The sequence below is a fragment of the Chiloscyllium plagiosum genome, unplaced genomic scaffold (assembly GCF_037043375.1).
Source record: "Chiloscyllium plagiosum isolate Xiang-an unplaced genomic scaffold, Cpla_swu_hap1 HiC_scaffold_31, whole genome shotgun sequence".
Taxonomy (NCBI): Eukaryota; Metazoa; Chordata; class Chondrichthyes; order Orectolobiformes; family Hemiscylliidae; genus Chiloscyllium; species Chiloscyllium plagiosum.
The window spans coordinates 37,493,320-37,517,133 of record NW_028270169.1 but is presented as its reverse complement, the minus strand read 5'-3'; the positions used below and the strand labels follow the sequence as shown (position 1 = coordinate 37,517,133).

The window sequence follows — 23,814 nt, the reverse complement described above, 5'->3', positions numbered from 1 at the left end:
GCACAGTCTCCTACAGAGACACAGCAGAGACTGGCACCTGGGTTTGCTTGGATTCCAATTTCTGGGTCTTTGGTCACACTCCTACCTAATTTATGGTAAGAATGCTATAAGACATACAAGGCTTATTTGCAACCCTTTATCTGGGGAGGGGCTTGTCTACTCCCATGTATCAGTGGTATGTGTGACAGACACAACGTCGTGATAAATTGACGTTAAAAAAAATTGAGCAGCCAGGGTCAGTTGGCTGGATCGCTGGTTTATGATGACGAGTGATGCCATTAACACTGGCTTAATTCTAACACCAGACGACGTTATCATGACAGACCCATCATGTCAACCTCATCCCTTGCTTGCAGGTTAAAACCACCACCAGGTATTCTGTGTCTAATGAGACAGCAACCAACACTGCACTAAGAATGTGATTTTCACCTTTTTTATATGCAACAGCTGTGGGAAAACTGTAAGAAACTCTATTTTTTAAGGTTTGTGGTTCCTATTAGGCCTGCACAATACCATAACCATATATCTGCAAACAAATTTGTGACCTGATTTCCTGCCTGCAGAAGTAACTTCATTTAAATGTATTACAAAGGTACTATTCCCTAAATGTTTGGGTGCATGAATCCTGAAGGCATCCCTGAGGTTTGTTGTCAAACAGAGAGACTTAGGAGTTCAGGTACATAACTCCTTGAAAGTGGAGTTGCAGATAGACAGAGTGGTGAAGGTGCCGTTTGGCATGCTTGCCTTCATCGGTCAGAGCATTGAGTACAGGAGTTGGGACATCATGTTACAGCTGTACAGAACATTGGCCAGGCCACAATTGGACTACTTTGTATAATTCTGGTCACCCTGCTATAAGAAAGACGGTATTAAATGGGCAAATAGTGCAGAAAAGATTTGCAGGGATGTTAGCAGAGGGTTTGAATTATAAGGAGAGGCTGGATAAATTGGACCTTTTCCCTGGAGCATTGAAGGATGATGACGTCATAGAAGTTCATAAAATCATGAGAGGCATGGATAAGGTGAATAGCCAAGGTCTTTTCCCTAGGGTAGGGGAATTCAAAACTAGAAGGCATAGGTTTAAGGTGAGAGGGGAAAGATCTCTAAAAGGGGCCTGAGGGGAAACTTTTTCTACACAGAGGGTGTTGTGTGTATGGAACGACCTGCCAGAGGAAATGATAGAGGCAGATACAATTACAACTTTAAAAAAAACTTGGAAAGGTGCATGAATAGGAAAGGTTAAAGGTTGGACCGAAGACTCTGTTCCGGTGCTAAAAGACTCTATGTCAGTAAAGATGTGCCTTTACTGTCCTCTTTGGACCAGAACGTTTTCTACAGGTTGAGAAATCTCATGTTGGTACCTCAGCAGAAAAATGATTTGGAGATAATGAAAGTTGTCCTATAAGCAATGGAAGATTGCCCTTAAAGTTGCAGAAACTTGCACAACATATACATCAGTCTCAATTTCAGTATAGAGTTCTACATCATGAAACTTAGTCTTTTCACAACAGTTTAATATGGTGGAGCTTCAGAAGTTGTGAGGATGTCAAGATTTTGACTTTATATCTTGAAAATTTTCCCTACTGTGTTATGTGGATATGAACAAGATTATTGAAAGGTATTGAAATATAGGAAACTACTGGACAGGCAACATTTTCAAACACACAATCTTGAGCTATCCATTAGCGCTTGATGGCTGATGTTTCCTGAATAAACTTTACGTCAGCATCCATTTCCATATACTATTGAAAGTAATAGAAAACAATCAGCATGATAGTTCCAGCTCTAACAACTCTCAACATCTGGCATTCACTAGAGGATGGTTCAGAGGATGAGCTGATGTGTAGAAAGGAATCTAAGCCTTTATAATAAAAGGTTTTTATTTTCATTAGTTGTTTAGTTGGACTTGCTGCCTCCAACAGAAGGGCAGCACGGTGGCACAGTGGTTAGTACTGCTGCCTCACAGCACCAGAGACCCGGGCCTCAGGCAACTGCCTGTGTGGAGTTTGCACATTCTCCCCGTGTCTGCATGGGTTTCCTCCAGGTGCTCTGGTTTTCTCCCAAAGTCCAAAAATGTGCAGGTTAGGTGAATTGGCCATGCTAAATTGTCCATAGTGTTAGGTGAAGGAGTAAATGTAAGGGAATGGGTCTGAGTGGGTTGCTCTTCGGAGGGCTAGTGTGGACTTGTTGGGCCGAAGGGCCTGTTTCCACACTGTAAGTAATCTAAAAATCATATTCCAGTTGTTACCCTAACCAGGGCTTACCAAAAATAAATAATTTAGTGCCTATATATTTCTTCTTGAATGCTGAGGTTTGAGCAGTGATTGGGTCAGAACTGACCAAATTCTTTGTCTCAGCTTATTTTTAAACTTACTAGTGGCAAACGGAATCGTGAATATAACTTCTTCCCGGTCCATCCCTTTGGAAGTGAGAAACCATCCTCATACTCAGCTGGGAGCCAGCGGGCAAGTGGATTATTAGCTGCTCCCAGGTAAGGATTCTTCCTGGAAATATACAAACAAAGACTAGGTCAGTTTATTTAATCTCACTTTTGTTTTACATCCAATTCTAATGGTCCCGGGACCAATGCAAGACTGCACTTCCTTTCCTCTGCTGACCCCAGGTTCCCTCACAACTTCCTGTCAAAGACAGCAGAATCTGCCAGGAACATTTCTAACTTCCTATTGACACTGGGTTCCCTCACAACTTCCTGTCAAAGACAGCAGAATCTGCCAGGAACATTTCTAACTTCCTATTGACACTAGGTTCCCTCACAACTTCCTGTCAAAGACAGCAGAATCTGTCAGGAACATTTCTAACTTCCTATTGACACCAGGTTCCCTCAGAACTGCCCTTCCACCCCGCTCCTGACCCAAGGAGCTGACAGGATTGTCCTTCCTAGCGCTATAGATTTTAGATGTGAAGGTGCTGCACATCCAACCCTATTGACTGTAGGTATTGTACAGATGGGTCTTTTCATTTCCTAATTAACTACACCATATTATATATACAGGATTGTCCTTCTAATCCCTACTGACTCAAGAGTTACATTGGGCTAATCCCTCACTACCAATCCTGATGCCAAAACTACCTGAGACTGACTACTCCAGTTTTTCTTGTCAGGAAATTACAAACCATCCAGTCTAACTTCAGTAATGGGGAAGCTATTAGAAAGAATTCTGAGGGATAGAACATACCTGCACTTGGAGAGACATGGATGAATTAAACAGGGGTAGTCAGCATGGACTCTTGAAATGAACAGTCATGTTTGATGTATTTGATCAATTATTTTGAGAAGGTAGCCAAGAATGTTGATGTTGTTAATATATTTGATGTGGTCTACCTGGACTTTTGCAAGTTTTTAATACAGCCCCTCATGGTAGACTTGCCAAGAAGTTAAAAGCCTGTGGGATTCGAGGTAAAGTGGCATATTGGATCTGGAATTGGCAGAGAGGTGGAAGCAGAAGGTGATGGTTGAGGAATGTTTTTGTGACTGGCTATCTGTTTCCCATGGATTTCTACAGGGCTTAGTGCTGGGATCCTTAGTGTATGCATTAATGATTTGGATTTAAATGTAGGAGGTATGATGAAGTTTGCAGGTGACAAAATTTTGTAGGCTAGTCAATAATGAGGAGGATAGCCATAAGCTACAGGAGTAACAGGCATAACTAACCATTTGGATACAAAATTGGCTTTAAGGTAGGAGACAGAGGTGGTGGTGGAGGGTTGTTTTTCAGACTGAAGGCCTCTGACCTGAAATGTGCTGCAAGGAGTTTTGCTGGATCAACTGCTTTTTGCCATTTATGTAAATTATTTGGATGTAAATATAGGAGGAATGGTTAGTATGTTTGCAGATTGCACCAAAATTGGTGGCATAGTGGACAGTGAAGGTTACCTCAGGACAATGGGACCTTGATCAGTTAGACCAAAGGGCTAAGGAGCGGCAGTGGAGTTTAATTTAGATAATTTAGATAAATGTGAGGTGCTGCATTTTGGAAAGGCAAATCAGGGTAGGACCTATACTCTTAATGGTAAGGTCTTGGGAAGTGTTGCTGAATGAAGGGACCTTGGGGTGTAGGTTCATTGTTCCTTGAAAGTGGAGACACAGGTAGACAGGATAGTGAAGGGGGGTTTGGAGTTGTGAATAGTTGCTGTTTAGAATAAATTGATATTATTTTCTTTAAATAGTGGAATTTGAGAGAAGTCTGTTACTCATATTATGAGGTGAGGTGAGCTTTTCTTGGCGTTTAGTTTAATTAATAGAGAGGTTCACTGCTGTGTTATAACACTGTCTATAATTCCTGAAGATAGCAGGCTGTTTATAAAGTAGGGAAGGCAAATTAGACACATGGCCTAGAATGGAAGAGCAAGAGATTTTGCCAGAACTGCATAAAACACCAAGTAGGCCATACTTGGCATACAGATTGCACTTCTGGTCATCACATTATCGGAAGGATTCTTTACACATTTTAAGTTTCATCCGAGGCTACTGCAACACAATTATGGAGTACATTACACTCGTGCGGTATTTTACTCTTATCAGCATTAAATTTTATTTGATACTGTTCTGCACGCTTAAGTATTTTATCTATGTCATTTGGAAGTTTCTGAGATGAATTATTTTAATTCCAAAGGTTTTCCTAGATTAGTATCATCTGCAAATGATATATTGGGATAAACAACTGGAGTCAGCCACTCAGCACCTCAAGTCTCCACTGAAACGCTGTTCTACCTCAATGCCATTTTCCTACACTAACTCAATTCTTTTACCACTTAATTTATATTGATGTAACAGATTTTTATGTGTTACCTACATTTTATGTATTATGTTTTATAATTTTTCAAATTGTACATAGATTTCCAAATCTTGGAGACATGAGTTAGTGTAGGAAAAGGACAACTATGGACAGGCAATAAATGTTGGGCAGCCAGCAATACCCAGGTCCCACAAGTGAATTAGAAAAGTTTAATTAGATAGCCTTTTTTGTCTTCAGCCATATTATCTTGCCTAAGATTGCCATTTCATTTATACAGAGGTATTGCTAAGTGTCTGGTGGTTATGTGGTCCAGGTGGATATTGCATGGTGAATATAGTTAAATCAAATGCTATATTTTATCACTTTAATTGTGGATGTCTACTGATTTGGTTCTGAAAATAATTCAAACGGTAGGATTTTTGCTTCAATAATATCACATTTCACTGCAGTTCTGATGGATTACCTCAAGCTTGTGCTTGAGTAATTGACTTGGAATTCATCTTGAATGTAATCCTCATCAGACTTATCAGAACCTACCTGTTGTTGCAATTGGAAGTGATGGTCCTGTACCGGTTTGACCAACAATTGTCCTCACATTCTATGGGTAGGAAACTAGCTGAACAACCTGTGTTCCGCAAGATGATGTCCACGTCAGCCTGTGTTAAAAGATCTGTATGATACACACATTTGTGAGAACATTGCAATCTCTGGTAAGGTTTTATTGACTGGGCTAAAACAAAGATCAAATTGAATATGACTGCTCTAACCCATGTTCTCTTGGCTGAGGTAAGACAAAGGTCAAACTGAATATGACTGCGCTACCCCATGTCAATATTGTTCACGTAATATATAATTTTATTTATGCAAATGGGAAATTCATTTTCTGACAGCAGTCCTTATGATCGATGCTCCATTAGTTAATGAATAGATTGTTCCAGTCGAAAACATTTCAGTCAAGCCGGGTTCAGTTTATCTTGTCTCTGGTAAGAAAACTTTTGTAGTTTTGCAAACAAATAAATGCCACGGTAAGGAACAGGGAAACTTTGGGCGGAAGATATCTATAAATATGACTGGCTGTACCTACTCTTATCCAACAAATGATGAGGAAAAGAATGGCTTCCCATAATGTCACACTGAGGAATCATGCACACAAGCTTACATCCAGAGCCTCTTTCCAAACTGACCTGTTGCATTCAGTGAGCGTTTGTAGACGTTACTGACATGACTCTGGATGAGAGTCAGTGCATTTTCCAAATACTCTGCAGACCTCACTGCCATTCTGGTTTCTGCCGTGGGCTGCTTGAAGTAGGCAAGGAGGTCAGATGAGGTAAAAGTCCTTTTAGCAATCTTCAGTTTGTGGCTGAAATGAAGAAGGCAACAAATATGAAGCATCATTTATCAGTCACCAAGGTGGTCCATAAGAGTGTAAATAACTAAGATACCATTACAGAAGTCAGTTAACAGATAACAAATGACAATTACTTCATAATTAAAGATGAGGAAGATCCTTTGATCCATTAATACATCCATTCAGTCCTTCTTTGTCCAAAAAGTATCAAGTTGATTCAGCGATTCTAAGACTTTCATCACTACTTTTTTGTTCATTTATTTTGAGAGGACTTGAATATAAATGCAAGGATGCACTTCTGAGGCTCTATATGGTTCTGGCCAGACCACATTTGGAGTAATGTGTGCAGTTTTGGGCCCCATATTTCATGAAGGATGCGCTGGCCCTGGAGCAGGTTCATAGGAGGTTCATGAGAATGGTCCCAGGAATGAAAAGTTGAACATATGAGGAACATATGAGGACTCTAGATCTATACTCGATGGTGTTTAGAAGGATATGGGGGAATCTAATTGAAACACACAGACTACTGAGTGGCCTGCATACAGTACATGTTGGAAAGAGGTTTCCATTAGTTGGAGGGACTAGGACCTGAGGGCATAGCCTTAGAGTAAAGGAAAGACCTTTTAGAATGGACATAAGGGGAAATGTCTTCAGCCAGAGAGTAGTAAATCTATGGAATTCATTGCTACAGAAGGCTGTGGAGGTCAGGTCATTGAGTATATTTAAGACTGAGATAGATAGGTTCTTGAGTATCAAGAGGATCAAGCGATACGGGAAGAAAGCGGGAGAATGGGGTTGAGAAACTTATCATCCATGATGGAATGGTGGAGCAGACTCAATGGGCTGAATGACCTAACTTCTGCTCTTATGTTTTATGGTTCTCAATTCAGTGGTCAGAGAAAGCATCTTATCCATATCCATCACATTACACTCCATAAGATTTTTGGACGTTTTGTTGAGATTTCATTTTTTGAAAATTGGGGTTAATGCAGAGCCAGGAATAGTTACATTGTTGGCAAATCCATTTCCTACTGTAAGGACATTTCAGCTTTTTTAACAATGGTTTGTATATAGTTCCTGACAGTTGAATTTACAGATGAAGGTTTTTTGTAAACCCTGCCTGACCTTCCAGTCCAAATTATCCATTCAATCCTTTCCAGTCTGCAGTTCCCTTCCTTAAACCATTGTTGAAATGAGACAGAAAACTCAGACTAAAATCAAACAGTAAAATAGGTGTCAAAACATTGAAACACATCTAAACACTATTCCTTCATAGCAGTATACATCTTTAAAAAAAACAATGCCAACAGATTCTTAATCCTCAATTCGAAGCCTAAGAGTTAGCATTGGATATAACAAACATGTTTAAATAATAAACTTAGATCACATCATGCAACTAGTTCCAGTCTCAGCCAGTGTTACTGAGATAATTACTCACCCATCTCTGGTCTTTTTATATGCTTTGTCCACCAATTTGACAGCCTCCTCTACTGAGCTGGATACAAACTGGCTGACCAGGGTTTTCTCTGGATCTGGACACACAAGAGGAATACTAGCAGCTTCAATCATACAGTCAGTTGAGAAACCTGATCAGCTAAAGGCTCCAATATCAGATGATTATAAACTGGAGCCATGGAGAAAACCAGAACAATTTGATGAAGTTCACAGTTCCTTGAAAGTGGAGTAGGATGCAACCTTCAGGCTGAAACAAGAATTGCTCCCTAATATCTGCCAACTGGGAGTGGCAAGTCTGGAAACCCAGAAGTTAAACCCCTTGTAGAGCAAGCACTGGAATTGTTACCAACTGTACACCAGGGACGACCAGTATGGTTGTTCCTAGATCTGAGGACAGGAGGAAATTATTTTTGGAATACAGACCACATGATTTTCCCTAATGTTGTGACTATTGTTTACAAAGAAAACCATACAATCTTTCTGTCTTTTACAGTGACTAGATGGAAGATGTGAACATATGAAGCAGGCGTAGGCCAGTCAGCCCATCCAAACTGCTCTACCAACCAAAATGATCAAGACTGATCTGGCTTTAACCTCAACTCCACCTTCGTGCCTACCCTGATAACCTTGCACTCCTTTGCTTATCAAGTGATCTACTGCTGCCTTAAAAGTATTTTAAATTCCTCCATCGGTGCCCTTTAAGGACAAAAGTCCCAAGGACTCATAACCAGTTGAGGGAAATAAAAAATTCTCCTTATTGTTTTAAATTGGTAACCCACATTATTGAACAGTGACCCCTCATTCTAGTTTCTCCCACATGAGGAAACATCCTTTCCACATCCGCTCTGTCAAATCCACTTAGGATTTTTTATGTTTCAACAAATTTGTTTCTTCCTCTAAACTCCAACTATCAAAATGCTGAGGCTGTCCAGCCTTTCCTCAAAAGAAAACCTGACTATTCCAGCTATTAGCCTAGTAAACCTTCTCTAACCTGCCTCCAATGCATTTATATCCTTCCTTAAATAGGGAGACCAAGACTGTACACTGCATTCTAAATATAGTCTCACCAGCACCCTATGAAGGCAAAGCATAACCTTCTTAGCTTTTTATTCAATGCCCCTCACACTAAACTATAACATTCTATTTGCTTTACTAGTTACTCTCTGTTCCTTCAGAACAACATTTTGCTAATAAGGCAGGAGGACACCCAAATCCCTTTGCATTCACATCTACAAACATCCACTCCCTCCACCACCGGTGCTCAGTAGCAGCAGCGTGTACTATCTACAAGATGCAGAAATTCACTAAAGATCCTTAGTCAGTGCCTTCCAAACCCATGGCCACTTCCATCTAGAAGGACAAGGGCAACAGATATTTGGGAACACCAGCATCTGCAAGTTCCCCTTCAAGCCACTCGCACCCTGACTTGGAAATATACCGGTGTTCCTTCACGGTCATTGGGTCAAAATCCTGGAATTCCCTCCTTCCTGGCATTGTGGGTCAACCCACAGTAAGTGGACTGCAGCAATTCAAGACAACAGCTCACCACCACCTTCTCAAGGGAAAATAGGGATGGGCTGTCAAGGCTGACCAGCCAGTGACACCGAAGTCCCACAAATGAATAAAAAATCCTAGAGCTCTACAATCTCTCAACATTCAGATAATATGCTTCTTTTATTTTCTGCCAAAATTGGCATTGTATCCTATTTGCCAGACTAGTACCAACCATCAAAACTTTTGTAGTGTCCATGCGCTCTCTTCACAACTTAATTTTCCTCTCTCCCCTTGTGCATCAGCAAATTTGGCAACAGTATCTTCAGTCCCTTCATCCAAATAATTTATATTAATTGTAAAAAATTGAATCCTCCGTATTGATCCCTGTGGCGGTCTATCTCTTGCCAACAATAAAATGCTCCAATGATATGTATGCTCTGCTTTCTGTTAGCTAGCCAATCTCCGCTCCATGCCAATATGTTATTCCCTACACAATGATATTTTATTCTCTTCGATAAACTTTGATGTGGCACCTTATCAAAAGCCTTCTGGAAATCTCCGCACATTATATCTGCTGGCTCCCTTTTATCTACAGTTAATGTTTTTTAGAGTCATAGAATCATAGAGAAGTACAACATGGAAACAGACCCTTCGGTCCAACCCGTCCATGCCGACCAGATATTCCAACCCAATCTAGTCCCACCTGCCAGTACCCGGCCCATATCCCTCCAAACCCTTCCTATTCATATACCCATCCAAATGCCTTTTAAGTGTTGCAATTGTACCAGCCTCCACCACATCCTCTGGCAACTCATTCCATACACGTACCACCCTCTGCGTGAAAAAGTTGCCCCTTAGGTCTCTTTTATATCTTCAGTAATCTGGACATTTTTCAGGATGTCACCATCTATTTCCCTACAGTCTATATCTTCCATATCCTTTTCCACAATAAATACTGATGCAAAATATTCATTTAGTATCTCCCCTATTTTCTGTGGCTCCACACAAGGCTGCCTCGCTGATCTTTGAGGGGCCCTATTCTCTCCCTAGTTACCTTTTTGTCCTTAATATATTTGTAAAACCCCTTTGGATTCTCCTTAATTCTATTTGCCAAAGCTATCTCATGTCCCCTTTTTTCCCTCCTGATTTCCCTCTTAAGTATACTCCTACTTTCTTTATACTCTTCTAAGGATTCACTTGATCTATCCTGTCTATACCTGACATATGCTTCCTTCTTTTTCTTAACCAAATCCTCAATTTCTTTAATCTTCCAGCATTCCCTATAACTACCAGCCTTTCCTTTCACCCTGACAGGAATATACTTTCTCTGGATTATTGTTATCTCATTTCTGAAGACTTCCCATTTTCCAGCCATCTCTTTACCTGTGAACATCTGCCTCCAATCAGCTTTTGAAAGTTCTTGCCTAATACCGTCAAAATTGGCCTTTCTCCAATGTAGAACTTCAACTTTTAGATCTGGTCTATCCTCTTCCATCACTATTTTAAAACAAATAGAATTATGGTCGCTGGCCCCAAAGTGCTCCCCCACTAACACCTCAGTCACCTGCCCTGCCTTATTTCCCAAGAGTAGGTCAAGTTTTGCACCTTCTCTAGTAGGTACATCCACATACTGAATCAGAAAATTGTCTTGTAGACACTTAACAAATTCCTCTTCACCTAAACCTTTAACACTATGGCAGTCCCAGTCGATGTTTGGAAAGTTAAAATCCCCTACCATAACTACCCTATTATTCTTATAGATAGCTGAGATCTCCTTACAAGTTTGTTTCCCTCTGACTATTGGAGTTCAAAGAGTTCTAATAAATTATTCAAACATGATTTCCCTTTCACAAAACTATGTTGACCCTGCCTGATTATCTTGAATATATCTGAGCTAGGATATTTGAAGACAACTTTACTAATAGTTTCACATATTTTCAATATGATTTATGCTATTAAGCTAACTGGCCTATATTTTGTGTTTACATCTTCAATGAGGTGGTACAATAGGCCAAATAGAGGGGAGAGTAATGGCCTAGTAGAATTATTATATATAATTCCATCCAGAAACTCAGCTAATGTTCTAAGCAATGGCAGATGATGGAATTTGAATTCAATAAAAGAAATCTGAAACTAAAAGTCTACTGATGACCATATTGTCAATTGTCAGAAAAAGCCATCTGACTCAGTAATATTCTTCAGGGAAGGAAATCTGCTATCCTCACTTGGTCTGGCCTATTTATGACCCCAGACAGCAATGTGGTTGACTCTCAACCACCCTTTGAAATGGCCAAACAAGCCATTCAGTTGTATCAATCACTACAAAGTCGCAACAAAGAAATTAAACTGGATAGACCACCTTAGCATTGACCTAGCCACAGGAAAAGGCAGCAGCTAAAACAGTCAAAGTCCAGGGATGTACAGCACGGAAACAGATCCTTCAGTCCAACTTGTCCATGCCGACCAGATATCCTAACCTCACCCAGCCCCACCTGCCAGCACACGGCTCACATCCCTCCAACCCCTCGCCCTAAACTCACACACCTATCCAGATGCCCCCCAATGCCGCAACTGCATCAGTCTCCACCACCACCCCCATATAGCCCACTGCACACACACACCACCCTCTTAAGTCCCTTTTATATCTTTCCCCTCTCACCACTAACCCTCACCCTCCAGTTCCATATGCCCCACCCCAGGGATAAGACCTTGTCTGTCCACCCCATCCATGTCCCCCCACAATTCCACAAACCTCTACAAGGTCACCCCTCAGCTCCCAACTGTACAGGAAAAACAGCCCCAGTCCACTCAGCAGCCCTCCCCCCTCCCCACAACAACCCAAACCCTCCAACCCTAGCAACATCCCTGTAAATACCCTCTGAACCCCCTCAAGTCTCACAATATCCTTCCGACAGGAAGGAGAACAGAATTGCATGCGATACTCCAAAATTAATCCACCCAACAACCTGTACAGCCAGAACATGAACCCTCAACTCCTACACTCTATTTTCTGACCAACAAAGGAAAGCACACCAAAAGTCCTCCCAACTACACCATTCGCCTGCGACTCCACCCCCAAATAACCATGAACCTGCACCCCAAGACCCCCCCCACTCAGCAACACTCCCCAGGAACATATCACCAAGTATATAAGTCCCACCTTGATCTGCTTCCATTCCCCTCCCCCATCTAAAAAGCAGCACCTCACACCCATCTAAATTAAACTCCATCTGCCACTCCTCAGCCCATTGGCCCATCTGATCAAAATCCCAAAGCAACCCGAGACAACCGTCCCCCTATCCACTATACCCCCAGCCCCAACCCCATCCACAAACCTACCAACCATACCTCCCATGTTCACATCCAAATCATTCATACAAAATAACAAAAGTTAGTGGACCCTTCACCAATCCCCGTGACACAGCGTTGGCCACAGGCCCCCAGTCCAAATAGCAACCCTCCACCACCATGCTCCATCCTCCATTTGCAAGCCAGCTCTGCATTCAAATGGCCAGCTCCCCCTGCACTCCAGGAGATCCAACCCCACCAACCAGTCTCCCATGAGGAACCTTGCCGAATGCCTTACTGAAGTCCATATAGATCATGGCCACCGCTCTGCCCTCAATCCTCTTTGTTACTTCTTCAAAAAACCCAATCAAGTTTGTGAGATATGATTCCCCATGCACAAAGCCATTTTAATACTTAAGCAGAGCTTGTCTTTCAAAAAAAATGTAAATCCCGTCCCTCAGGATTCCCTCCAACAACTTGCCCACCACCAATGTTAGGCTCACCGGTCGAAAGTTCCCTGGTTTGTCCTTACCACTTTTCTTAAATAGTGGCATCAAGTTAGCCAACCTCCAGTCTTCTGGCACTTCACCCATGACTATTGATGATACAAATATCTCAGCAAAGGGCCCAGCAATCATTTATCTAGCTTCCTGCAGAGTTCTAGGGTACACATGATCAGTTCCTGGGGATTTATCCACTTTTATGCATTTCAAGACATCCAGCTCCTCCTCTTCTGTAATATGGAAATTTTTCAAGATGTCACCATCTATTTTCCAACTTTCTATATTTTCCATGTCCTTCTCCACAGTTAGGACAGATGCAAAATACTCATTTAGTATCTCCCCCATCTCTTGCGGTTCCACACATCGGCTGCCTTGCTGATCTTTGAGAGGCCCTATTCTCTCCCTCATTACCCTTTTGTCCTTAATGTATTTATAAAAACCCTTTGGATTATCCTTAACCCTATTTGCCAAAGTTATCTCATGTCCCCTTTTTGCCCTCCTGACTTCCCTCTTAAGTATACTCCTACTGCCTTTATACTCTTCTTAGGATTCACTCGGTCTATCCTGCCATAGTTTCCCTCTTTTTCTTTTTCAAAACCTTAATTTCTCAAGCCATCCAGCATTCCATACACCTACCAGCCATTCGTTTCACCCTAACAGGAATATACTGTCTCTGGGCTTTCGTTATCTCAGTTTTGAAAGGCTTCCCATTTTCCAGCCATCCCTTCACCTGCGAAAATCTGCCCCCAATCAGCTTTTGACAGTTCTTGCCTAATACCGATAAAATTGGCCTTTCTCCGATATACAACACAGAAACAAACCTTTTGGTCCAACTCGTCCATGCCAACTAGACATTCCAGCATAAACCACCTGCCAGCGCCTGGCCCACATCCTTCCAAAGCCCCCAACTCACACACCCATCCAGATGCCCCCCAAATGCCCCAATTGTACCAGCCACTACCATCTCCCCTGCAGCCTACCATACACATGCTCCACCCTCTGCGTGAAAATGTTGCCCCTTAGGTCTCTTTTAAATTTTTTCCCTCTCACCCCAAACCACACCCTCCAGTTCCAGAACCCCAACACCATGGAAAAGACCCTGTCCATCCATCCCATCCATGCCCCCAACAATTCCACAAACCTCCACAAGGTCATCCCTCAGCCTCTAACCCTGCAGGGAAAACAGCTCCAGCCCATTCAGAACCCGTCCCCCCCCCCACCCACAGCCCAAATCCTCCAACCCCGACAACATCCCTGTAAATGTCCTCTGAACCCTCTCATGTCTCATGACATCTCTCCGATAGGAAGAAGGCCAGAATTATGCACAATATTCTAAAAGTGGACCAACCAAGCCTCCACACAGCTGCAACATGACCTCCCAACTCCTACACCAAATGCACTGACCAACTAAGGAAAGCACACCAAACACCCTCCCCACCACCCTATCCACCTATGACCCCATCACCAAGGAACCAAGAACCTGCACCCCAAAGTCTCCCCACCCAGCAACACTCCCCAGGACTCTCCCACCAAGTGTACAAGTCCTAGCCCTATCCATGCCCCCAAAATACAGCACCCAAATCCATCCAAACGAAACTCCATCTGCCACTCCTCCGCCCATTGCCCCATCTGATCACTGAGGTATTAGCAAAAGTGAATGAAAGGGAAAAAGTTACAAGAATTCAGGAAAATTAACTAGGATAAATGTGATGGTGTCAAATTCATTCCATTATCTTCAATTTCATTTCTTTTATATATAAAATATCATGATAACCAGGGAATGGATGGTGGGTTAAGTATTATTATTCCAAGTTGCAACTAAGTGTTTTAATGGAAGTTACTTTAAGTCATATGCTTCAACTTTATATAGACTTTACTTTGCAATTAAAGGCAATATTTCTATAAAGTTCCATTTTGCATATTCAGCACAGTCTGCAGAAACATCTTGTGTATCATCTTTACTGTAGGAGATAGCCACAGCATTTCAAAGGAACATAATGCTATGAAGGATTCTCCTTCTCACCTCTCTCCTCTCAAGGAGAAACCTCCACCAGTTGTCTCTCTCAAATGAAAGAACAGCCCTATGACAGTGACTTTGCCTGTTTTTATAATGTGTGATTGTGCCACATAACGAGATTTTTGACCAAATGCCCAAATTTTTAGTCTAAAAGTTAGTCCTTAAGGAGTATCCTATAGATAGAAAAGGACATGGCAACGTACGGAGGGAATAATCGAGATGGGCAACTAGCACGTCCATCACCAGTGATGGGATTAAAATCGGGACAATAAATTCCAAATTTGAGTGCATGCATCTCATTTGAGTGCATGCTTGGGAACTTCCAAGCAATTCTGTGCTGACAAGGTTCCACATGGTAGACTGGTTAGCAAGGTGCAATCACATGGAACACAGGCGGCGCCAGACAAATAAACACAGAGCCAGCCTGAAGGAGGAGACAGAGGTGGTGGCGGAGGTCAACTCCTGGCCTGGAGGCCTGCAACCAGCAGCATGCTACAAAGACTGGTGCCAGGCCCACCACCCCCCACCCCCCTGTACAAATGGTTTTGACCTAAATGCAGCAGGCATGGTTAATAAGCCTGAGATGGTACCAAAACCAATGATGCAGTGGACAGTGAAGAAGAATATCCCAGAGCATGACTGGACCCTGATCAAATGGGTCAATGACCGAGGAATGACAGATGGAGACCATAGAGTCATAGACTCATAGAGATGTACAGCATGGAAACAGACCCTTCGGTCCAACCCGTCCATGCCAACCAGATACCCCAAACCAATCTAGTCCCACCTGCCAGCACACGGCCTATATCCCTCTAAACCCGTCCTATTCATATACGCATCCAAATGTCTTTTAAATACTGCAATTGTACCAGCCTCCACCACTTCCTCTGGCAGCTCATTCCACACACGTACCACCCTCTGTGTGAAAACGTTAATCCTTAGGTCTCTTTTAATTTCTTTCTCCTCTCACCCTAAACCTATGCCCTCTAGTTCTGGACTCCCCGACCCAGGGAAAAGACTTTGTCTATTTATCCTATCCATACCCCTCATAATTTTGTAAACCTCTGTAAGGTCAGCCCTCAGCCTCCGACGCTCCAGGGAAAACAGCCCCAGCCTGTTCAGCCTCTCCCTATAGCTCAAATCCTCCAACCCTGGCAACATCCTGGTAAATCTTTTCTGAACCCTTTCAAGTTTCACAAAATCTTTCCAACAGGAACGAGACCAGGATTGCACAAAATGTTCTGTACAGCCACAACATGACATCCCAACTCCTGTACTCAATACTCTGACCAATAAAGGAAAGCATACTAAATGCCTTCTTCACTATCCTATCTACCTGCGACTCCACCTTTAAGGAGCTACGAACCTGCACTCCAAGGTTTCTTTGTTCAGCAACACTCCCAAGGATCTTACCATTAAGTGTATAAGTCCTGCTGTGATTTGCTTTCCCAAAATGCAGCACCTCACATTTATCAAAATTAAACTCCACCTGCCACTTCTCAACCCATTGGCCCATCAAGATCCCATTGTAATCTGAGGCAACCTTCTTCGCTGTCCACTACACCTCCAATTTTGGTGTCATCTGCAAACTTATTAACTGTACCTCTTATGCTTGCATCCAAATCATTTATGTAAATGACAAAAAGTAGAGGACCCAGCACCGATCCTTGTGGCACTCCACTGGTCACAGGCCTCCAGTCTGAAAAACAACCCTCCACCACCACCCTCTGTCTTCTACCTTTGAGCCAGTTCTGTATCCAAATGGCTAGTTCTCCCTGTATTCCATGAGATCTAACCTTGCTAATCAGTCTCCCATGGGGAACCTTGTTGAACGCCTTACTGAAGTCCATTTGATCACATCTATCGTTCTGCCCTCATCAATCCTCTTTGTTACTTCTTCAAAAAACTCAGTCAATATTGTGAGACATGATTTCCCACACATGCCTTTCCAAATACATGTACATCCCATCCCTCAGGATTTCCTCCAACAACTTTGTGGGCGGCATGGTGGCACAGTGGTTAGCACTGCTGCCTCACAGCGCCTGAGACCCGGGTTCATTTCCCGCCTCAGGCGACTGACTGTGTGGAGTTTGCACATTCTCCCCGTGTCTGCGTGGGTTTCCTCCGGGTGCTCCGGTTTCCTCCCACAATCCCAAAGATGTGCAGGTTAGGTGAATTGACCATGTTAAATTGTCCGTAGAGTTAGGTAATGGGTAAATATAGGGGTATGGGTGGGTTGCGCTTCGGCGGGTCGGTGTGGACTTGTTGGGCCGAAGGGCCTGTTTCCACACTGTAATGTAATGTAATGTAATGTAAAACTTGCCCACCACCGATGTCAGGCTCACTGGTCTATAGTTCCCTGGCTTGTCCTTACTACCCTTCTTAAACAGTGGCACCATGTTAGCATAGATAAAAAGTGAGGCTCCGTATCCCGGAAAGGCAAATAGGGCAGGACCCCCCCACTGCCGAACAAAGAGACCCGGGGCACAGGTGCACAGCTCCCTGAAAGCAGAGCCACAGGCCAATAGGGTGGTGAAGAGGGTGTCCGGCATGCCCTCCCCCACCAGCCAGTGCACCGAGGACCAGAGCCGGCATGCCAGACATGGTGTACAGGACACTGGCGAGGCCAACCCCAGAATATCACACACAGCCCTGCCTGCAATTCCTTGGGAAGGATGCTGCTAAACCTGAATGGGTGCACAAAAAACCAACAAGGATGCTGCCGGGCCCAGAGGCTCTGAACCACAGGGAGAGGCCGAACAGGCAGAACCTTCCCCACCGAAGCACTGGAGGCCAAGGGGCAACCCCACAGAGGTCCACAAAATCATGAGGGGCATTAACAGGACGAAGAGCCAAGACCCCCATTCCAAGGTTAGAGAGCAAAGGTCCAAGGTGAGAGGGGAACAGAGGATGTTACATCAACAGAACAAGCAGCCAGAGGAGGCGGTGGAGGCAGGCACAACCACAGAGGACCCTTGACCATCTGAAGGACACAGGTGGGGAATATTTTGTTTGGTTAATCGAATGCTGGATAATCAAATGCAAGATAACACAATCCTGGCGACCCTGGAAAGAACTCCTTACTAATATGTGGGAGCTAATGCCAAAATTGGGAGAGCTGTTATACAGAGTAGTCAAGATGCATCCTAACATAGTCATATTTATGGAATCATACCTTGCAGACATCACCGCCATCATCCCTGAAAATGTCCTGCCACACTGGCAGGACAGACCCAGGAGAGGTGGCAATACAGTTGGCTGGAAGTTGCCCTGGGAGTCATCAACATTGACTCTGGACCCCATGAAGTCTCATAGCTTCAGGCTAAACTTGGGCAAGGAAACCTCCTGCTGATTAACACATGCTGTCCTCTCTCAGCTGATGAATTAGTATTTCTCCACATTGAGCAACATTTGGAGAAAGCAGACAGTAGAATAGATGTAAATTGTATTCCAAGTAGCAGATTCTAATGTCCACCAATAAGGGTTGCTCGGCAGCAGCACTGTTGATTGAGTTGGTTGGACCCTAAAATACATAGTTGCTGGACTGAGCCTGCCACAGATGGTGGGAGAACCAACAAGAGGAAAAAATGTATTTGATCTCATCCATACCATTCTGTTTGCTGCAGGTGCATTTGTCCATGACAGTATCAGTAAGAGAGACCACTGCACAGTCCTTGTGGTGATGAGGTCCCGCCTTCACATTGAGAATGCCCTCTATTATGCTGTGTGACACTATCACTGTGCTAAATAGGACAGACTTTGAACTGACCTCTCAACTCAAGACTGCAGCACTCTGAGCCATCAACAGCAGTAGAATAGTACTCCAGCACATTGGCCTCATCGCCTAGCAAAACCTCAACTCAACCATTCCCACTAAGCCAGGGGAATAATTCTGGTTCAATAGAGAGTGCGTTAGAGCAGCACCAGGCATATCTCTAACTGAGGTGTCAACTTGAAACTACCAAATAAGACTACCTGCATGCCAAACAGCATTAGCAGCAAGTGATAGCTGGAACTAAGCAATCCCATCACGAATGATTAGATTTAAGTCCTGCCACATCCAGTTATGAATGGTGGTTGCCAATTAAACAACTCTCTGGAAGAGACTCCATATATATCCCATTGCATGTTCTCCTCCAAGCCATTCACCAACCTGACTTGGAAGTATTTTGCCACTCCTTCAGTATCATTGGGTCAGAAACCTCGATGCCACCCCATGGCAGAACTGTGTATCAACCTCCAGCACATGGACTGTAGCTAAAAGGCAGCTCACCGCCACCTTTCCCAGGCCTCTGGGATGTCCATGTCTCACAAATGATTTTTTTTTTAAATGTGATATTGCACCATTTCCATGATGCATGATTCAAATTAACCCATTAATAACCTAATATCCAAATTTACCCATTAAACTACACCTCCTCCACTGACCTCTCTACCACCACCACCCTGCCACTCCCAAACATATCTCTGATTCCTGTTTCTATAATTGTGAAGATTAGAAAAAAAAATCACAACTTTAAACTACATGTTGTGACCATTAATTATATTTTCTCCTATTAGGTCCTTGTCTTTTCCCCCAATTGTTTTGTATGTGAAGCCATAGTGATGAATTTACAAGTGCACCAAAATAGGTAATCTTCTCCTTTGGAGGCAGTGTGGATGTGTGAAGGAGTTTGTATCCTATGGGTGGCTAATTAGATAGAGTCTGTAGGGCAGGATGGGATTTTGTGAATGATTCAGTTCATCAGTCAGGTTGTCAATTGGATCAATGAATTAATGCAACATGTTGGTTGTGTAGATGATTGCTTGAATAGGTAGGAATTTGCTTTTGTGTGACAACAAGCATACATCTGTTCTGTCTCACCATCTTGGCTCTGTCTGAATGAAGTAGAACTGTGGATGTAGAACTGTGGATGTTCAACCACTTATCCAAAATGAGCTTGGTCTTGGATCCTGAATGACTTCCACTCCTTACAATTTAAAGAAATAATTCACAACTTTATTGCATTTCTTATGATGGATCTCCATCTTTCCTGTAGTCTGATTAAACTATCCCAGAATTTCAGTCACTGTTAGATCAGTCCTGCTCAGCCTTTCACTCTGACTGATTATTATTTCCATTACTGGGTTCATGATGTCTCCAGGTCTGTGACCACAGCTATTGCACTGTGCTCAGCAGTTTAGCACTGTTGCCTCCCAGCACCAGGAGCTGGGCTCAATTCCAGCCTCGGGTGACTGTCTGTGTGGAGTTTGCACATTCTCCCTGTGTCTGCGTGGGTTTCCTCTGGCTGCTCCAGTTTCCTCCCACGTCCAAAGATGTGTAGGTCAGGTGAATTGGCCTTGCTAAATTGCCCGTAGTGTGAGGTGCATTAGTCAGAGGGAAATGGGTCTGGGTCGGTGTGGATTGGTTGGGCCGAAGGACCTGTTTCCACACTGTCGGGAATCTAATCTAATCAATCCAAAATTATGCAGGTTAGGTAGATTAACCATAGGAACTGCAGGGTTATTGGGATATGCTGAGGCCTAGACCTGGGTCTGGATGGGATGCTGTTCAGAGGGTTCATGTGGACTCAATGTGCTGAATGGGCTGTTTCCACACTGTACGTATTCTATTATTCTAATAATACTTCGCATTGATTTTTGTAGCCATTCCTTGTAGTACCCACTCCCTGTGGAGAGACTGCTCAATCTGAGCAGTTGGTGATCTTTTTAACTTCTCACTTTTCCAGTGGGGATTACTGTGCCATTGTAAATTACATTAGATTAGATTACATTACAGCGTGGAAACAGGCCCTTCGGCCCAACAAGTCCACACCGACCCGCCCGAAGCGCAACCCACCCATGCCCCTACATTTACCCCTTACCTAACACTACGGGCAATTTAGCATGGCTAATTCACCTGACCTGCACATCTTTGGACTGTGGGAGGAAACCGGAGCACCTGGAGGAAACCCACGCAGACACGGGGAGAACATGCAAATTCCACACAGTCAGTCGCCTGAGGCAGGAATTGAACCCGGGTCTCAGGCGTTGTGAGGCAGCAGTGCTAACCACTGTGCCACTGTGCCACCGTGCCGCCCACTGAGTGTAAAGTGTCCCCATCTCAGCAAGGCTATTAAGACATTTTCACTGAGCCTCTAATAACTCTTTACTTCTTCATGAACTCTGAAAGGTGACCACTCCCACAGACCATGGCCTTTTAAGACAGACTGTATTGAAGTCATTATTTGAGAGAGTTGCCAATTCCCCTGTTGCCATACTTTTCTTATCAGGTCTTAAATATTTTACCATTTACGCGAGTATTTTTCATTGCTAAAGATTGTCTTCTTAAATTTTCAGTTCTTCCCTGTTGCAGACAGTGTTCTATGAATGGGTTATTTAAAGCGAAGTCTGTGGATCTTAGAGTACATGATTATGAGCAGTAATTCAAATCCACACCATTATCTACCAATTTGAATGGGCATGCTGGCTCACGACACTACATAATCTGCTGCTCATGATGAAGTTTGTTGCCATCATCCCCCTTAAATGTAGGAGACGTCAGGATCTCTCTGCTACTCTGTGACATTACAAGAATCAAATCTCAGCCTCTTACCTGTATGAACACCACTGGTCCAAGACATGAGAAATCCTGGGAAGACCATGCTCAGGCACCACAGGGAGGCCATTCTGAAAGAAACACATTCCATCTGTAAGATAGGATGATAATGTAGAGATGGGACTGCATACACCTGCATACATCTCACCATTATACTTTACAAAAAAAAACCCAACCCAGCATCAAGTCATGTCAACCTCAGATCCAGTCATGTCATCAACAGCATTCAATCACATGGCCAAACCAGTCATCCTGTTGTATCCTAGTCCAGCATCCAATCACAAATCCAGCACACTCTCAACATCAAAGAACTAGAACAGGCCCTCCAAGTCTGCGCCAACACGTTTTGCCCTTCCATATTAAAATTGTCTTCACTTACAGGATCCATATCCGTCTACTGCCTTTCCATTGATGTAATCATGCAGATGCTTCTTGAATGCTTCAATGTGTCTGCTTTCACCATCTCCTCTGGCAGTGCAATCCAGACACTCACCACCCTTTGTGCTGAAAACAAGCCTCACACATCACTTTTAAACATCCCCCCTTTGCACCTTTAACTTGACTACCCTCGTAATTGACCCCTCCATCTTAGGAAAAAGCTTCATTCCTTCCACTTTATTCATGTATTGTGGGGCATTCCATTGACCAGCAAAATTCACTGTACTCACAATATAAATACAATGGCTATGAGAGCAGGTCAGGGGTCTTGGAATCCTGCAGCAGATAACTCACTTCCAGATTTCCCAAAGCCTGTTCGCCATCTACAAGGTAGATGTCAAGATTGTAATGGAATATTCCCCACTTGCCTGAATGAGAACAAGTCCAACAACATGCAATAGCTTGATACCCTCCAGGACTAAGCAGCCCCATTGTGGAACCAAATCCACAAACATTCATTCTCTCCATATCAACACAAAAAAGCAGAGGTGTGTACCATTCTCAACAGGGGCATTGCAGAAATTTGCCAAGGCTCCTTCGAAAACACTTTCCAAAGACATGACCTCGACCATTTGCAAGGAGAAGAGCAATACCACCATTTGCAAGTTCCTCTCCAAGCCACTTATCATCCTGACCTAGAAATATATCACTGCTCCTTCAGCATTGCAGTTCAATTCCTACACCTCCAACCCTCACAGTGCTGTGGTTGTACCTACACCACATGGACTGAAGCAGTTCAAGGAGGCAGCTCACTCAACTTCTCAAAAGTAACTAGTGATGGGCAAAAAGTTCAGAACCAACCAATAATGCTCACATCTATGAATGATTTTAAAAATGCCTCTTTCACCATAGCCGATGCAACATTACTAATTTGGAATTGGATGTCAATTGCAATTTGAGGAAGAGAGTTCCTTTCTCAGCCATAAATGTCAAATCCAAATGAAAACAAAAGAAATAATATACAAAATTTATAACTAGACTGTAAAAGGCAAATGTACTAATGAAATCCAGAGACACCATGATTAATTCTGGATGATAGACAATTAAATGGAAACAATCTGACCATGGCACGTGAAATGGCAGAGAGACCACAGAGACTCCTCCTGATCTCCTAACACTCATATTCCTAATTCACACATCTCCAGGATTTGGAGACGCTGGCGTTGGACTGGGGTGGACAAAGTTAAAAATCACACAACACCAGGTTATGGTCCAACGGGTTTATTTGGAAGCACTAGCTTTCAGAGCGCTGCTCCTGGACGCAGTTACACTATATGGTGGGAACAGTTAAACCCTATAAATTTCCTTACACAGGCAAATACATAGGACTGAATCATCCAGATGCTTTTACCTTACTATGTACACCAATAGCAATCACATTACTGTCTATAAGGAAAGGATGTATTGATTTCCTTTCATAACAACTTAAAAGATCTCCAATCTAATATGTGGTCCAGTTTGCGCTACAATCTATATGCCTGACTCACTGAAGTATTTGGGGATAACGCTGTCCAGACGGATTGTCACTCACCTTCTGCAAGTCTCAGATGTTTTAAATCTGTGAATGACTCAGTCTATTTAATAGCAGAGCCGCTCCCAAATACTGACGCCCCTTCTGGCTACTCAGGTTACGAGTATCGCGTCTGCTTTATACAGGCGTGACAGCCTGTGTTTAACCAGGTATCAAATGCATGGAAATCACAAAACTGATAACAATATTGAGGAACTAAATCAAGTATCCGTGTCATGTATAATATGAGGTTTAAGTAACACCAGTCACTGTAACCGATTATTATTGATTGAGCTCCACAGCCTGCAATTTCAAGCATTTGAAATCTTCTCCAGTCAGTTCCAATCCATTGAGGGTTTGCTCGGCTCAAGTCAGATGTTGGGTTGGAGTTTGACAATGTGCATTT

The 23,814-nt window shown here is 43.2% G+C and overlaps 1 protein-coding gene across 2 annotated transcripts in view; it reads right to left on the bottom strand.

Annotated features, from left to right (window-relative positions):
• The window catches only part of LOC122564095 (eosinophil peroxidase-like), a 40,604-nt gene extending 19,087 nt beyond the window's left edge, over window positions 1-21,517 (bottom strand). For both annotated transcript variants that reach the window (XM_043718656.2, XM_087977439.1), the window contains exons 1-5: window positions 21,458-21,517; window positions 7,544-7,637; window positions 5,942-6,117; window positions 5,295-5,427; window positions 2,375-2,504 (exon numbers count right to left, since the gene is read on the bottom strand). In XM_043718656.2, the coding sequence (XP_043574591.2) occupies window positions 2,375-2,504; window positions 5,295-5,427; window positions 5,942-6,117; window positions 7,544-7,637; window positions 21,458-21,506 (582 nt within the window). In that variant the 5' untranslated portion in view covers window positions 21,507-21,517. The remainder of the gene's footprint in view (window positions 1-2,374; window positions 2,505-5,294; window positions 5,428-5,941; window positions 6,118-7,543; window positions 7,638-21,457) is intronic.
• Between the last annotated feature and the right edge of the window lie 2,297 nt (window positions 21,518-23,814).